This window comes from Danio rerio, chromosome 5, assembly GCF_049306965.1.
Source record: "Danio rerio strain Tuebingen ecotype United States chromosome 5, GRCz12tu, whole genome shotgun sequence".
Lineage (NCBI taxonomy): Eukaryota > Metazoa > Chordata > Actinopteri > Cypriniformes > Danionidae > Danio > Danio rerio.
In genome coordinates, this window is record NC_133180.1 from 75,682,827 (window position 1) to 75,700,719 (window position 17,893).

The window sequence follows — 17,893 nt, forward strand, 5'->3', positions numbered from 1 at the left end:
AAAATCTGCTTCAGTCAGTAGAGAATGGGTGTGAATTGGCCCAGTTAAAACTACTCCCCCAGCATCCCTGCAGAAAAGGTCTCGGCGGAAGTTCTCCGCTGAAGTGACCCACACGGGGCAGACCGCGTTTCTGTGCACACGTGTATCGTCCAGTTGCGTCTCGCGTATTCTCCGATCTGCATCGCAAACTCTACGCCAACGAAAGGACTTCTTCAAAGCATCAGAGAAACTCGCACGACAAGAGAAACTCGGGTATTTAGAAATGCGTTATGCTGTGCTCCTTTTCCAGAAAGGTGTTTGTGGTCTTGATGGTTCTTAATAGTTGTGCGGAGCTGAGTGAGATTTGCCAATAATTTATCTAAATTCCTTTATTTCCTCGCTTTCTTTCTTTTCTCTGTTTTTGTTGTGATGTTTTGTTCGTTTCTCTGTTTTATGTTAGATTAGTCAATAAACCCCCCTATTGTCTTTGTTTTGCATCACAGAAAAGGTCACTTTATAGAAGCGCGTTCCCGCCACTGATTGTAATTTTTTTACATTGTATTATTTTTTAAGTCAGAATTGCGAGTGACAAAGTCTGAATCGCATGTTAATAAGTCAGAATTCCGAGTTATTAAGTGTCGATTAGGAGTATTAAGTCAGACTTGCAAGTTAAGTCAGAACTGTTAGCTATAAAGTCAGAATTCTGGGTTATTAAGTCAGAATTTTGAGTTATAAAGTCTGTATCACGAGCTATTAAGTCAGACTTGAAAGTTAAGCCAGAATTGCAAATTATGTCAAAATTTTGAGTTATAAAGTAAGAATTCTGAGTTAAAGATTCAGAAATGCGAGTTAGGTCAGACTTGCAAGTTAAGTCAGAATTGCGAGTTATTAAGTCAGAATTTTGAGTTATAAAGTGAGATGTAAGTTAATAAGTCAGAATTGCGAGTTATCAAGTCAGAATTCTGGGTTATTGAGTCAGAATTGCGAGTTAGGTAAGAATTCTGAGTTATAGATTCAGAATTGCAAGTTATTAAGTCAGAATTCTGGGTTTTTAAGTCACAATTGCAAGTTATTAAGTCAGAATTCTGGGTTTTTACGTCAGAGTTGCGAGTTAAATCAGAATTCCGAGTTATAAAGTCTGAATTGCAAGTTATAATGTCGCAATTCTGAGTTAAATCAGAATTCTGAGTTATTAAGTTGCAATTAGGAGTTATTAAGTCAGAATTGCGAGTTATTAAGTCAGAATTCTGGGTTTTTAAGTCACAATTGCAAGTTATTAAGTCAGAATTCTGGGTTTTTAAGTCAGAGTTGTGAGTTAAATCAGAATTCCGAGTTATAAAGTCTGAATTGCAAGTTATAATGTCCCAATTCTAAGTTAAGTCAGAATTCTGAGTTATTAAGTTGCGATTAGGAGTTATTAAGTCAGAATTGCAGGTTAATAAGTCAGAATTGCGAGTTATTAAGTCAGAATTCTGGGTTTTTAAGTCTGAATTGCAAGTTAATAAGTCAGAATTTTGAGTTATGAAGTTTATAGTCCGCTCAGACGAGCAGGCAAAGTGTTATATTTACGTTGTTAAATTAACTAGAAGTTAATTCTGAATATTTATAATTAATAATAACTTGTTATTATTTATGGTTAATATTCACTTAATCAATCAAACACATGCAGAATTTCAATTAGATTATCTCTTACAGCTGTATTTTCTGATGTTCAGTAGTAAATTAAAGGGGTAGTTTACCCCAAAAAATAAAATAGTCATCAATTACTTGTTCAGAACCTACATGGCTTTCTTTCCTCTTAAACAAAAGGTTATTTTAAAGACAGTAAGTAAGTCTTTAGTTTATATGTAAGTCAGTGGTTACAGGTTTTCAGCTTTTTTCAAAATATATTTTGTGTTCAACAGAATAAGAAAACTCAAAGGTTTATAACCACTTGAGTGTGAGTAAATGTTGAATTTTGAGGTGAACTGTCACTTTAAGCTGACATTTTTTTCTCTCTTCCTCTCTGAGAGTCTGCACACATTATATGTCCAATATGAGCCATTTAGCCTCAAAGCAACAGCTCATTCTCTCTCTCTCTCTCTCTGTGTGTGTGTGTGTTTAGATGAACAACTCCCACACACAGTCAGACTGGAAAGATCCGACTGCATCTCTTGACTTCTCGCCTTTATTCTTCATATTTTGGGTCTGTTTCAGATTTAAACGGGTATGTTGCCTTCCTTCTTTTATAACTCCGCCTACTACTCAGTAGGTACTGCATTTGAATTTAAAAGTACTACTCGGCCGTTAGAAAAGTACGTTCTATACAGTATAAATGTGAGCAGTATGCACACCCGAGTTCACAAGACAACGTTCACACTAGCTAAACGTACCATACTATGACGTCAAACGAACCCGGGTGTGGACTGAAAGTGCTCGTGTGAAAGCATCCTTTTATATCGTTTTGACTAAGGTCTGCTTTTGAACAATGAAAGAGTACTGCTGATAATACAAACTAACTTTGCCATCTGAATAAACAAGCAAAGACACTGATCGCTTACTTGCCAAATCTGTAGCGACAGGACAATCAACACCAACTGGAGTCGTGTCTTTTGAAAGGGTCATGAAACCCCCTCGTTTCAGCAGGGTGTTTTCACACCTCTACTTTGGAAAAAGTCAGAAAAGTGGGCGTGTCCAGCTCTGTTTAGGGGGGAGTGTCGGAGGAAGAAAAGCGGCATGGTGTGGGAGTGTCTATTTGGGCATGCACGAGTTTCAGAGTCAAAACGCACACACACAGCGGACAATGTGACTGTGTTTACATGGACATCTGTAGTCGAAGTATTTGCCAAATTATTAGATGGTGGACTTTAACTGCAGTTTGGCTCTTTCATTTAGGGAATTCATTCATGCCCCTCCCGACAAACGAGATATTTGATTCGAGGATCTGCTCTAAGTGTGTATTTTTCATGCAATGTTTGATACCGCACGGCGAATGAGAGAAAAAAAACCTCCGCATTTCCCGGAAACTTAGATGCACACGGCAGGTAGCGTCAGAAAGCCGCGCGTGTTATTCCGGTCACAAATCCAACACGAGGTTATAGTTTGGTTGTAACTGTTAGTGCTAACTTGTTTACACTCGGTGCAATAGTTTGTTTGATACGAATAAAATACGAACTGAATAAACAAAGAGCACTGGTCGCTCACTTACCAAATCTGTAGAGACAGGACAATCACCAACAACTAGAGTCGCGTCTTTATTAAGAGGAGACTACAAGCGAATCCGGATCTCAGCGTTTGCAGATGAGAACAGCTCTCAGGTAAACAATAATCCTCCTTAGACACGTAAGTTATTGTTGTCGAGCGTCGCGTACACTGTTAATCCACACGTGAGTCCAGCTGAGCTCTCACAGAGAGAAAATGAATACAAAACTTAACTGCAGCAAACTATAAAAGCAACACTTCACGCTTGTTTTGCCAACACAACGTGGCGTCTCTGCCGTCTACACTCTGACAGTAATGAATATTAATGAAGTTGCACAATAGAGCGCGCTGATTGGTTTGAACCAAGCTTTACTCATGCATTAATGCATCACACTTTAAGACATAATAAGACACACTCTGGCACAGACGCCCAGTCTGCACGCTGGAATACAGGCTATTATGTCATGACCGTGACGCAGCTTCAAAAATTCGTTTCAAACCGGAAGTACGAATTTGCTTGAAATAAGGCAAAAACAACCAATTTACAGTTTTTAGTGAAATATAGGTGTCCTAATAGTGTTTTTAGCAGTGTGGGACACATATACGACTGTCAACAGCTCAAAAAATGTGTTTTGGTGTTTCGTGACCCTTTAAAAAGGAGACGAGCAGCAAATAGGGATTTCACCATTTTCCAGATAACAGGTCTTCGAATCCATCATGCATATTAATGAAGTTGCACCGCGTACACAATAGAGCGTGCTGATTGGTTTGAAACCAGTCTTGCTCATGAATTAATGCTGCACACTCAGAGACATCACTGCACTCACAGGTACAGACATCCAGTCTACACGCTGGAATACATGAAAAGATCTTAATAGTGTTTATAGCAGTGTGGGACACATATGACTGCCAACAGCTCAAAACATGTGGTTTGGTGTTTCGTGACCCATTAACAGTGCCAGAGTTCAGGCAAATGACCTACTGATCAGACTGATAAACAATTTAGAGACATAAATACCATGAAAATATGCAGTTTTCTTACTTTTACTTTAGGTCTGATAGAGGAGACACTCCGTCATGTCAAAACAGGAGGGAAAACTGGCTCACTGAAGGGAAAAGACGAAACATGTTTGACCTGCACTCAGTGTGGAAAGAGTCTGAGATGCCAACAGAGTCTCAGGAATCACATGTTGATCCACACTGGAGAGAAACCATTCACATGTGCTCAGTGCGGGACGAGTTTCAGACATTCATCAAATCATAATAAACACATGTTGATCCACACTGGAGAGAAAACACACAAATGTGATCAATGCGGCAAAACATTTTTAAGGGCTTTATATCTGAAGAGCCATCTTAGAGTTCACACAAAGGAGAAACCTTATTCATGTTCATTGTGTGAAAAGAGATTTAGAGATCAGTCAGATTTAGAAACGCATCAGAAGATCCACACTGGTGTGAGAGAGCATGTGTGCTTTGAGTGTGAGAAGACTTTTATTAGAGCTGGAGATCTGAAACTGCACCAGAGGATTCACACTGGAGAGAAACCGTACACATGCGTTCAGTGCGGGACGAGTTTTATACGTTCATCACACCTTAATGAACACATGTTTATCCACACTGGAGAGAAACCATACAAATGTGATCAATGCGGCAAAACATTTTTAAGAGCTTCAGATCAGAAGGTCCATCTTAGAGTTCACACAAAGCAGAAACCTTATTCATGTTCATTGTGTGGAAAGATTTAGACATCAGTCAACTTTAAAAGCACATCAGAAGATCCACACTGGTGTGAGAGAGTATATGTGCTTTGAGTGTGAGAAGACTTTTATTATAGCTGGAGGACTGAAACGGCACCAGATGATTCACACTGGAGAGAAACCGTACATGTGTTCACACTGCGACAAGAGATTCAGTCGGTCGCAAAGCCTGAAAAAACATCAGAGGATCCACACTTAAGAGAAACCTTACAGATGTGATCAATGTCTTAAAAGTTTCACAAAATCGCCTCAGTTTAAGAAACACATGAAAATCCACTCTAAAAAGAAGCCCAAGTAACATGCATAGTAAAGTGTTCACTTTTGTTGAAAGTGTTTGATATCTAATCATCAGAAAACACCAGTGAAAAAAACAGAATGTCAAGAAATAAACCAATGTTTATTTGTTTTTCATGCATATCGCTTGATTTAGCAGTGAATGTTTCTTAATTAAGCTGTAAAATTTGCGCTTTTTGTCATATTGGAGTGATACAAACACAACAGACAACATGTCTTTTTAAAAATTTCCTAATGTTAAAATATGATTCAAATACCAGTGACTTTGAGACCCACTGTGTCGATATAAAGCTGTATGGCAGTGCTACATGTGTGATGTTGTTTATACAACAGTTCAACAGTATAATCGAGGTAAAGTTGGTTTTATATTCGCACATTCATTCATTTTAACAGTCCCATATTGTTTACCATGATGCTATTTTTAATTACTGGGTCTAAAATCTTATTTTGGTTTGACTTTAAAACAGCATTCAATCGACTGAACACTGTTATACTTTGATGATTGTTCGATTCAGAATTTGCAAATAATACTTTACCAAGATTATATTATTAAGCAGAGTGTTAGAATGTGCGAAAATACTTTACCTCAGTGCACAATCGTGTATAAAAAAGAAAATCAAACACTGCCAATTCAAAAACGCCACTTTAGAGCTAATATTTGAAGGATTCCCTTGCATAATGTGGAATATTATCATGTCTTAGTGATGACAAAACAGCTCACACATCAAGATTTATAAAGCTGAATAAACAGTTCTTCATTTCTCTGCTGCATCCGTGTATTCATTTACGTTATATTAAGCCTATAAAAGCTTAACCAAAGCAAACACTAACCAGATTACATTACAGACATCAATATAAAAGAGAGAATTCGCCTTAGATGTGGCTTTAACTCACCTGTTCTGTAGTGATTTGTTGTTTTCATGTCCGTTGAGGGAAATTGTTCGGTTAAAAACAAAAACGCTCGTCTCAATTCACATAATTATGAACTATTCTGTGCCATTTTGGACTATAAATTATCAGTAGATCATATTTCACACCGAAAAATAAAGCACTAACATGATTAAGAGCACTTTAAATAGCCGAATAACACACTTATTTATTCAACCGTTAAATAATAAGGGTGTAATTTTGAATACTTCATTCTCTTAACGGTCGGTTTTGCTTACGTCACGTCGAAGGGGCGGAGCTATCAGACGCTGATGTTGGATTACTTCATTATTTTATTGTGAACGCAAAATTCCCCCACATAAGGAATTATGGCGCTTCCCGATGGTAAATGCGGGTATACTCATGAAAAAAGCTGAAAAACGGAGACTGTGAGAATGAGAGAAGAACTCTTAAAGAGAAAATGCATAGAGGATATCAGGATTTTACAATAAAATGTTTATTAAAAGATGGTTTATAATTAGGGAGACAAATAAAGGCAATTATAAGATTCATTTGGAAAAGTGGATTATACATTAGAATTTAGGAAACCAGATCAGCGTCTTCACACTCCATCACAGTAGGGGGCGATATGCACCTCGGTTCGCAACTCGACATAAAACGAGGAAGAAGAAGACGTTTAAAGTTTGCGTCTCCTATATCCTCCGATCTGCATCGCAAACCCCACACCAACGAAATGTCTATTTGAAAGCTTTAATTTTCAAATCATCAGAGAAACTCCCACAACAAGAGAAAGAGAGAGAGAAATTAAACTCAGGTATGTTGTCTTGCGTTATGCTGCTTTTCCAGAAAGGTGTTTATAGTCTTGGTGCTTCTTAATAGTGTGGAGCTGAGTGAAATTTGCCATCATTTTATATAAATTCCTTTATTTCCTCGCTTTCTTTCTTTTCTGTTTTTGTTGTGATGTTTTGTACGTTTCTCTGTTTTATTTTTGATTAGTCAGTAAATCCCCCTATATAATCACGCTGATTGTCTTTGTTTTGCACAGAAAATGTCATTTTATAGAAGCCAGTTTCCGCCACTGATTAAAAAACTTATAATAAATAAAATCTAAAAAAAATTATTTCAGAAATGCCAGTTATAAAGTCTCAATTATGACTTAATAACTCGCAATTCTGACGTCTAAATCTACATCACAAGAAGTAGTTATAATTCCCTTTCTAAACAAATAATTACGCTCAGACGAGTAGGTGTAGTCATTGTCATATTTATTTATTTTGTTAAATTAACTGCAAGTTAATCCTGAATATTCATAATTAATAATAACTTGTTGTTGTTGTTGTTATTATTAATCGTTAATAAAAAAACGCTAATTTCGCTACACTTAATATATAACAATTATAAATTATTACAGTGTTTTAGACATTTTGTAATTAGCTTTGTGATCTATTAGCGTACTTGCAATGCTTTCTGGAGTAAAATGTGTAATACTTGCATTTTGCAGATGCCAATTTCATAAACAGTTCATGTCGTTTTGTGTGATTGTAAAATTCACCGTACACAGATTCAGCAATATTTTATAGCTTCATTTCTCTGCTTGGGAAAACATTGCTGATAACTCAATCACATGCAGAATTTCAATGATCTCTTACAGCAGTATTTTCTGATGTTTACTAATAATAAAGGGGTAGTTCACTCAAAAAATTGTAATTGTCATTATTTACTTCAAAACCTGCATGGCTTTTTTCCTGTTAAACACAAAGAGGATATTTTAAAGACAGTAAGGTTTGTATGTAAGTCAGTGGTTACAGGTTTCCAGCTTTCTTCAAAATATCATCTTTTGTGTTCAACAGAATAAAAGAAACTCATAAAGGCTTATAACAGCTTGAGTAAATGTTGAATTTTGGGCTGAACTGTCCCTTTAAGCTGAAGATTGTCTGAAATTTTCTCTCCCTCTGAGTTTGTACCCCCCTTATGTGCCATTTAACTTTGAAGCAACAATTCATTCTGTATGTGTGTGTTTGTGTGTGTGTGTGTGTGTGTGTTTTTGTGTTTGTGGGTGGGTGTGTGTGTGTGTATTCATGTTTTAAGATGAACAGCTCACACACACCAGGTCAGACTGGAAAGATCCGACTGCATCTCTTGACTTCTCGCCTTTATTCTTCATATTTTGGGTCTGTTTCAGAGTTAAACAGGTATGTTGCTTTCCTTCATTATTAGCTCATATTCCTGCTGTCTCGATATTCAAGTGTATTTTTATTTTCTGTGTTGTGTGTCATATTTTAGTTAGCAGCATATTCCTTTTCAAGTTGGTAGGCAGATAATTTTATCAGGTGACCTTTAATAAATAAGGGAATAAGCTGAAGGAAAATGAATGAAGGTTTAGGAAAATCTAGTCATTTATAATTATTTATTGGTTGAAATGTTACCGCTAAATGAAAGAAACTATTTAGCTCTGATGTTCTCACAGAGTTTCTCTGTTAATCACTGAAGTAGTTATTTTGAAAAATGTTGTAAACCCGTAACCACTGACTTCAACAGTATTTGTTTTTCCTACTGACTGTAAGTCAATGGTTACCACTTTTCAACATTTTTCAAAATAACCCCTTTTGTGTTCAGCAGAAAAAAGAAACTCAAAGTTGGAAACAGTTTTAGAGTGAGTAAATAGTGAACTCATTTCCATTCATTTTACTCTCCCTTTAACTTTGGATGTCGCTTAGACATTTGCAAACATATTTTCATACATTCCTTTATTTATTTTCTTTTCAGCTTAGTCCCTTTATTTATCAGGGGTCGCCACAGTGGAATGAACCGCCCATTTACAAAACTACTATCGTATTTTTGTTGTTTAGTAGTAGTGATGTGATTAATCATCTCTCTCATAGCCATATAGTCAAAATAAGATCTTCATCTGATTATAACTTAGTTTTGTGGACTTGCAAAGCTCGCTGCGTGCCGACACCGCTGCATAAAAGTTACTCCGGTTTCACAGTGCATAAGCAGTGTGTATTTTATCGGTGTGCTTGTAAACAACCGGTATTCACCGCGGGAGCAGAGCATGCATGTGTCAGTTTGCTTTCACCACCGTTGTTTCAGTTGCGCATAGAGAATAAAAAACTTGCGCATGCAAAATACGACAAATGTGAATGGCCTCTAACGTCTTTATTCGGGGATTACCACTTTAAATATATATATATATATATTATAAATATATTATATATATATATATATATATATACATATTTATGCTTAAAACGCACATCATGTGACCACACCAGACACAGCCACACGCTGTCATGCGCTCGTCTGAGCTCCAGTGAACAGTGCACGTCGGACAGTTTATCAGGGATGTACCGCTGGATCGCAGCACACTACAGTTGTTAAACGTGATATTCCGACATCCCAAGTTTCCCGGAAGTCCCCCCAAACTTTTCACATGAGGACGACGCCATCGTTCATCGTGATGTTTCACATTAGACATTGTACGATGCCAAATTGGTCGACAATCCCCTCTCTTGCTTAAGCTCCACCCCCAATCAATCAATTACTTGTTGGTCAAATTTGTGGATTAATTGAAATGAAGAATGGTCAGAAATGCCCGTCCCTGTTTAGTAGTCAGAAATGTACATTCAGCACACTTAAGTAAACTTTCCAGGCCAACCAAAAACAAAGTTGAAAAGGAATGTGCTGCTAACTAAAATATGAGTTTTCATGATCAATAAGGACTGTTTCGTCACACTCAGTTTGTCCTAATGTGTAGTAAACCAACCTCATCAGTGCCCGAATTCATGCACACAACTTACTGATCATACTTATGAACAACCTGGTATAAAATTCCATGAAAATATGCAGTTTCTTACCTTTCCTTCAGGTCTGATGGAGGAGACACGCCGTCATGTTAAAACAGAGGAGAAAACTGGCTCACTGAAGAGAAAAGACGAAACATGTTTGACCTGCACTCAGTGTGGAAAGAGTCTGAGATGCCAACAGAGTCTCAGGAATCACATGACGATCCACACTGAAGGGAAACCGTTCACATGTGATCAGTGCAGCAAAACCTTTTTGAGGGCTTCAGAGTTAAAGAGCCATTTTCGAGTTCACACAAAGGAGAAACCTTATTCCTGTTCTCTGTGTGGAAAGAGATTTACATGTCAGTCAAATTTAAAAGCACATCAGAAGATCCACACTGGTGTGAGAGAGTATATGTGCTCTGAGTGTGAGAAGACTTTTATTACAGCTAGACAACTGAAAAGGCACCAGAGGAACCACACTGGAGAGAAACCGTTCTCATGTGTTCAGTGCGGGACGAGTTTTAAACATTCGTCAGACCTTAATAAACACATGTTGATCCACACTGGAGACAAAACACACAAATGTGATCAATGCAGCAAAACATTTTTGAGGGCTTCAGATTTGAAGGTCCATTTTAGAGTTCACACAAAGGAGAAACCTTATTCATGTTCATTGTGTGAAAAGAGATTTACATGTCAGTCAAGTTTAAAAGCACATCAGAAGATCCACACTGGTGTGAGAGAGTTTATGTGCTTTGCGTGTGAGAAGACTTTTATTACAACTGAACAACTGAAACGTCACCAAAGGATTCACACTGGAGAGAGACCGTACGTGTGTTCACAATGTGACAAGTCATTCAGTCTGTTAGGAAACCTGAATGCGCATCAGAGGATCCACACTGGAGAGAAACCGTTTGTGTGTTCACACTGCGAAAAGAGATTCAGTCTGTTAGGAAACCTAAAAAAACATGAGATGATCCATACTGGAGAGAAACCGTTCACATGTGTTCAGTGTGGGAAGAGTTTCAGACAATTATCAAATCTTAATCTACACATGTTGATTCACACTGGAGAGAAAAAACACACAAATGTCACACAAATGTGATCAATGTGGCAAAAGTTTTTTTTTGAGGGCTTTAAGTCTTGAAGTTGCGCCATGCATTTGAGAATTCTAAACATAGGTTTCTATCAGGGAGGATACACACACCAGCACTGCAAGTCGGCGGCTGTCCACAGCACCTAGCCATGACTCACGACACTGTTCATATTTCTGCCGCACCACAGAGCGACATCTGAATAGTTTCACGTTAAATAACATTCGAAAGCGCGCATCAGGTGTGTGATACTTCCACCTGTCATGTGCACGGCGCATCCGGTGCAAAGCCTTTTAGAATCCATACACTGTTAGACTTTTTTTGTAACTTATTGCACAATTTTTCTGTAACTTACTGCAAAAACGGGCTGTAAAATACTGCTTGCATTCTGTACAGTACACTACTGCAATGTGCACTGTATTATGGGTATTTTTAGTACTTTTGCAGTAACTTCCTGTATATTAAGGATTTGCGGTATTCAACTAAGTAAAAGCAGTACTGCTACTGTAAAAAGATGATAGACTTTTGAATATTAGTGTTGTTTTATTCCACAGGTTAAAGCTGTGACTTGCAGCATATAATATATATGTCCTAAAATAGTGTCAAGATATTTTACTCAACCAAATGTTGGCGTGGGATGATGATGGTTTTCAAGTTATACTGGAGTTTGGAAAAGTCAAGGTTATAATACCGCCAACATTTTCTGTAATACCGTTCCTAAGGTATGTTTTTAAGCAACAGTATCTCCAGCAGAAAAAATATCCAAAGTTGTCATTTTTAAATTAAAACATCAGTGTTTTTTTGTAACTAATGTTATTAAGGAGAATGTCCTAATGTGTGAAAATACTTTACCTCAGTGCACAATCGTGTATAAAAAAGAAAAATCAAAAACAGCCAATTCAAAAAACGCCACTTTAGAGCTAGTATTTGAAGGATTCCCTTGCATAATGTGGAGTATTATTATGACTTAGTGATGACAAAACAGCTCACACAACAAGATTTATAAAGCTGAATAAACAGTCCTTCATTTCTTTGCTGCATCCGTGTATTCACTTACGTTATATTAAGCCTATAAAAGCTTAACTAAAGAAAACACTAACCAGATTACATTACAGACATCAAAATAAAAGAGAGAATTCGCCTTAGATGTGGCTTTAACTTACCTGTTCTGTAGTGATTTGTTGTTTTCATGTCCGTTGACGGAAATTGTTCAGTTAAAGACACAAAGACGTGTGTCAAATCACATAATTATGAACTATTATGCGACATTTTGGACTATAAATAGTCAGTAGTTCATTCACACCGAAAAATAAAGCACTAACATGATTAAGAGCACTTTAAATAGCCGAATAACACTTATTTATTCAACCGTTAAATAATAAGGATGTAATTTAGAACACTTCATTCACTTAACGGTCAGTTTTGCTCACGTCACGTCGAAGGGGCGGAGCTATCAGACGCTGATGTTGGATTACTTCATTATTTTATTGTGAACGCAAAATTCCCCCACATAAGGGATTTTGGTGCCTCCCGATGGTAAATGCGGGTGTACTCATGAAAAAAGGTGAAAAAAACGAAGACTATAAAAATGAGAGAAGAACTCTTAAAGAGGAGATGCAAAGAGGAAATCCGGATTTCACAATATATTATTAAAACATGTTTATTAAAATACGGATTAGTTCCAGGGAGACAAATAGGGACAATTATAAGACGACAGTGGATAGAATTTAGGAAACCAGTCAGTCTTTTCACACTCCATCACACTAGGGGGCGATATGCACCTCGGTTCGCAACTCGCCATAAAACCAAGAAGAAGAAGACGTTTAAAGTTTGCGTCTCGCGTATCCTCCGATCTGCATCGCAAACTCCACATCAACGAAATGACTTTTTAAGACTTCATCTTCCAAGCATCAGAGAAACTCGCACAGCGTGAGAGAGTCCCACTAAACTCAGGTATGTAGTCTTGCGTTATGCTGCTTTTCCAGAAAGGTGTTTATAGTCTTGGTGCTTCTTAATAGTGTGGAGCTGAGTGAGATTTGCCAATATTTTATATAAAATCCTTTATTTCCTCGCTTTCTTCCTTTTCTCTGTTTTTGTTGTGATATTTTGTACGTTTCTCTGTTTTATGTTAGATTAGTCAGTAAATCCCCCTATATAACCACGCTGATTATCTTTGTTTTGCCAAACAGAAAAGGTCACTTTATATATATTACTGAGTCGGCTCAGACGAGCAGGTTAAGACATTGTTATATTTATTTAGTTGTTAAATTAACTGCAAGTTAATTCTGAATATTCATAATTAATATTAAGTTGTTGTTATTATTAATCATTAATATTCCCAAATTGAACTAATTTCACTACACTAATATATTATAATTATAAATTATTATAGTGTGTTAGGCATTTTGTAATTAGCTTTGTGATGTTTAGGTGTACTAGCAATGCTTTCTGGAGTAAACTTATACTTGCCTAATAATATTTTGCAGATGCCAATTTCATAAACAATTCATGTCGTTTTGTGTGATGGTAAAATTCACCGTACACAGATTCAGCAATATTTTATAGCTTAATTTCTCTGCTTGGGAAAACCTTGCTGATAACTCAATCACATGCAGAATTTCAATGATCTCTTACAGCAGTATTTTCTGATGTTCAGTAATAAATGAAAGGGGCAGTTCACCTAAAAATTAAAATTGTCATCATTAATTTGCAACCTGCATGGCTTTCTTTGATGTTAAAAACCAAAACAGCGTATTTTAAAGAAAGTAAGGTTTAATGTAAGTCAGTGGTTACAGGTTTCCAGCTTTCTTCAAAATATCTTCTTTTTTGTTCAACAGAATAAATAAACTCATAAAGGCTTATAACAGCTTGAGTAAATATTGAATTTTGGACTGAACTGTCTCTTTAAGCTGAAGATTGTCTGAAATTCTCTCTCCTTCTGAGTTTGTACCCCTTATTTGCCATTTAACTTTAAAGCAACAATTCATTCTGTGTGTATGTTTGTGTGTGTGTTTTAAGATGAACAACTCGGTCGCACCAGGTCAGACTGGAAAGATCCGACTGCATCTCTTGACTTCTTGCCTTTATTCTTCATATTTTGGGTCTGTTTCAGAGTTAAACAGGTATGTTGCTTTCCTTCATTATTAGCTCATATTCCTGCTGTTTCGATATTCAAGTGTATTTTCATTTTCTGTGTTGTGTGTCATTTTAGTTAGCAGCACATTCCTTTTCAAGTTTACTTAAGTGTGCTGTATGTTCATTTCTGACTCTATAAAGCACGAAACACCATAGTATGTTTGCAAATGTTTAAGAGACGTCCAAAGTTAAAGGAAGTGAATATTATTTTGTATCCTGTCATATTTGCCATGCAAAGAATAATGCAAAGTTAAATATGTGTGTGTGTGCGCAAACTTGTGTGTGTAACGACATTGTGTGACTCATCATTGCAGAAAGGCTTGAATTAACTACACAACAAATATATCAAATAGCCGTTGGGAAAGTTCTTACTGTAGTAAGGGAGATCTGCTTCATTCTTGTCTGTCACTGTGCTGCTTATCAACGTAAGATGCAGCAAGAGAAGGCTACAGGCATCTGAGCAATAGTGAGAGACGGGAAATGGGGATGGTGGGCGGGGAGAAGTAGCTCATTTGCATTAAAGGCACAGGCAACAAAAACAGTGACTGTCAAATTTCCCACATTCATAAAGATATAAATAATCTGATGGGAATTTTGAGCTCAAACTTTACAGATACATTCAGGAGACACAAAAGACTTTAAAAAAGACTCAATCTTGGTAAAAGGGGTAAAATAGGAGCCCCTTAAAAGTAATGATTGTAGTGTTAGTGTACTTTGCTCATAGAATGAAACTAAAATAGCACCAAATTGATCATCATTTATTGATGTTTCATGTAAAATGCAGTTTCTTTCTTTTATTTCAGGCCTGATGGAGGAGAAAAAAGAGAAAACTGGCTTACTGAAGAGAAAAGACAAAACATGTTTGACCTGCACTCAGTGTGGAAAGAGTTTGGGCTGCCAAAAGAGTCTCAGGATTCACATGATGATGCACACTGGAGAGAAACCATTCACATGTGCTCAGTGCGGGACGAGTTTCAGACAAACATCAGCCCTTAATCAGCATATGAAGATTCACACTGGAGAGAAACCGTTCACATGTGCTCAGTGTGGGACAAGTTTCAGACAATCGTCAGCACTTAATAAACACATAAAGATCCACACTGGAGAGAAACCTTTTACATGTGTCCAGTGCGGGAAGAGTTTCAGACAATCGTCAAACCTTTATAAACACATGTTGATACACACTGGAGAGAAACAGTTCTCATGTGCTCAGTGCGGGACGAGTTTCTTGCAATCATCACACCTTAATCAACACATGTTGATCCACACTGGAGAGAAACCGTTCACATGTGCTCAGTGCGGGACGAGTTTTAGACAATTGTCAGCCCTTAATGAACACATAAAGATTCACACTGGAGAGAAACCGTTCACATGTGTTCAGTGCGGGACGAGTTTCAGACATTCATCAGCCCTTAATGATCACATGAAGATTCACACTGGAGAGAAAACACACGAATGTAATCAGTGCAGCAAAACATTTTTGAGGGCTTCAAATCTGAAGAGACATCTTAGAGTTCACACAAAGGAGAAACCTTATTCATGTTCATTGTGTGGGAAGAGATTTATATGTCAGTCAAGTTTAAAAACCCATCAGAAGATCCACACTGGTGTGAGAGAGTATGTGTGCTTCGCGTGTGAGAAGACTTTTATTACAGCAGAACAACTGAAACTGCACCAGAGGATTCACACTGGAGAGAAACCTTATGTGTGTTCACACTGCGGCAAGACATTCAGTCTGTTAGGAACCCTAAAAAAACATCAGAGGATTCACACTGAAGAGAAACATTAAAAAGTTTCGCAAAATCGCCTCAGTTTAAAAAAAACACATGAAGAACCCAAATAAAAATAATAAATTAATGAAAATAAACCAATGTTTATTTGTTTTACAATCTTGATGTATATGTGTACAATATCAGCAGCAGTTTTATACTATTACAACATTATTGTATCCAATATTTGTACACTCACCAGCCACTTTATTAGATAGACGGGTTCAACAAGGTACTGGAAATATTCCTTAAGATTTTGCTCCATATTGGTGCATTATCCTGCTGGAAGTAGTCATAAGAAGATGGGTACACTGTGCTCATAAAGGGATAGACATGGTCTGCAACAATACTCAGGTAGCCTGTGGCGTTGACATGATGCTCAATTGGTACTAATGGGCCCAAAGTGTGCCAAGAAAATACCCCTCACACCATTACACCACCAACCTGAACCGTTGACTCAAGGCAGGATGGATCCATGCTTTTTATGTTGTTGGCAACATTTCTTCAATCTTCTATTGTCCAGTTTTGGTGAGCCTGTGTGAATTGTAGCCTCAGTTTACATTGAGTTGCTGATTAGAAATTTTGCACTAACGAGCAGTGGGACAGGTGTACCTAATAAAGTGGCTGGTGATTGAATGTTAACATTATTAAAGTGTGAAGAAGACATTATATGTACTGAATGCTAAAATGGAATAAAATGTGTCAATTACAGCATTTCCTGCTTGCGCTTTTGTCATATCAGAGTGATACAAACACAACAAGTGTCTTTTTTAGTATTTCTTGACGTAAAAATATGATTCAAATCTCAGTGATTTTGTGACCCACCGTGCTGATAAAAGTCGTATTGCAGTGCTACATGTGTGATGTTGTTTATATAACAGTTTAACAGCATAATCATGGTAAAGTTGGTTTTAGATGAGCACATTTGTTGATTTTAGCACTCCCGTATTGTTAACCCAGCTAATTTGAATGTTGAGTCTGAAATGCATTTCAGAATGACTTAAAAACAACATTAACACTATTTGACTGAACACTGTTGTACTTTTATAATCATTAGCTGCTGGTATGATTGTTCGATTCAGAATTGGCAAATAATTCTTTTCTAAGATTATATTATTAAGCAGAATGTCTGAATGTGTGAAAATACTTTACCTCAGTGCACAATCATGTATAAAAAAGAAAAATCAAACACAGCCAATTAAAAAAACGCCACTTTAGAGCTAGTATTTGAAGGATTCCCTTGCATAATGTGGAATATTATCATGTCTTAGTGATGACAAAACAGCTCACACATCAAGATTTATAAAGCTGAATAAACAGTCCTTCATTTCTCTGCTGCATCCGTGTATTCACTTACGTTATATTAACCCAATAAAAGCTTAACCAAAGCAAACACTAACCAGATTACATTACAGACATCAATATAAAAGAGAGAATTCGCCTTAGATGTGGCTTTAACTTACCTGTTCTGTAGTGATTTGTTGTTTTCATGTCCGTTGAGGGAAATTATTCGGTTATAGACACAGAGTCGTGTTTCAAATCACATAATTATGAACTATTATGCGACATTGTGGACTATAAATAGTCAGTAGTTCATTCACACCGACAAATAAAAGCACCAACATGATTAAGAGCACTTTAAATAGCCGAATAACACTTATTTATTCAACCGTTAAATAATAAGGGTGTAATTTTGAATACTTCATTCACTTAACGGTCGGTTTTGCTCACGTCACGTCGAAGGGGCGGAGCTATCAGACACTGATGTTGGATTACTTCATTTTTTTATTGTGAACGCAAAATTCCCCCACATAAGGGATTTTGGCGCCACCCGATAGTAAATGTGGGGGTACTCATGAAAAAATGTGAAAAAACGGAGACTGAGAATGAGAGAAGAACTCTTAAAGAGGAGATGCATAGAGGATATTAGGATTTCACAATAAAAAGATTATCAAAAGGTGGTTTAGATCCAGGTAGACAAATAAGGACAATAATAAGATTATGAT

The 17,893-nt window shown here is 36.9% G+C and overlaps 3 protein-coding genes across 5 annotated transcripts in view; 2 read left to right on the forward strand and 1 right to left on the reverse strand.

Annotated features, from left to right (window-relative positions):
• Window positions 1-17,893, reverse strand: part of mob1a (MOB kinase activator 1A) — a 111,020-nt gene that overhangs the window by 62,457 nt on the left and 30,670 nt on the right. The gene's annotated exons all lie outside the window — the stretch shown is intronic.
• Window positions 101-5,330, forward strand: LOC101885985 (uncharacterized). Its single transcript, XM_073951687.1, is given in 4 exon segments — window positions 101-252; window positions 2,084-2,185; window positions 4,213-4,900; window positions 4,902-5,330. Coding segments are annotated over 2 exon segments (870 nt in total). The 5' UTR covers window positions 101-252; window positions 2,084-2,185; window positions 4,213-4,346; the 3' UTR covers window positions 5,218-5,330.
• Window positions 6,763-16,601, forward strand: im:7157749. 3 transcript variants are annotated; one of them, XM_073951685.1, is made up of 6 exons: window positions 6,763-6,915; window positions 8,190-8,293; window positions 9,970-11,457; window positions 11,639-12,936; window positions 14,002-14,105; window positions 14,922-16,601. In XM_073951685.1, exon 6 carries the CDS (start codon window positions 14,927-14,929, stop codon window positions 15,905-15,907), a length of 981 nt encoding a protein of 326 aa, XP_073807786.1. In that variant the 5' UTR covers window positions 6,763-6,915; window positions 8,190-8,293; window positions 9,970-11,457; window positions 11,639-12,936; window positions 14,002-14,105; window positions 14,922-14,926; the 3' UTR covers window positions 15,908-16,601. The 3 variants fall into 3 exon arrangements, with proteins under 3 accessions (XP_073807786.1, XP_068074373.2, XP_073807787.1); XM_068218272.2 differs by lacking the exons at window positions 14,002-14,105; window positions 14,922-16,601 and having other exon boundaries at window positions 9,970-12,014; XM_073951686.1 differs by lacking the exons at window positions 6,763-6,915; window positions 9,970-11,457; window positions 11,639-12,936; window positions 14,002-14,105 and having other exon boundaries at window positions 8,215-8,293.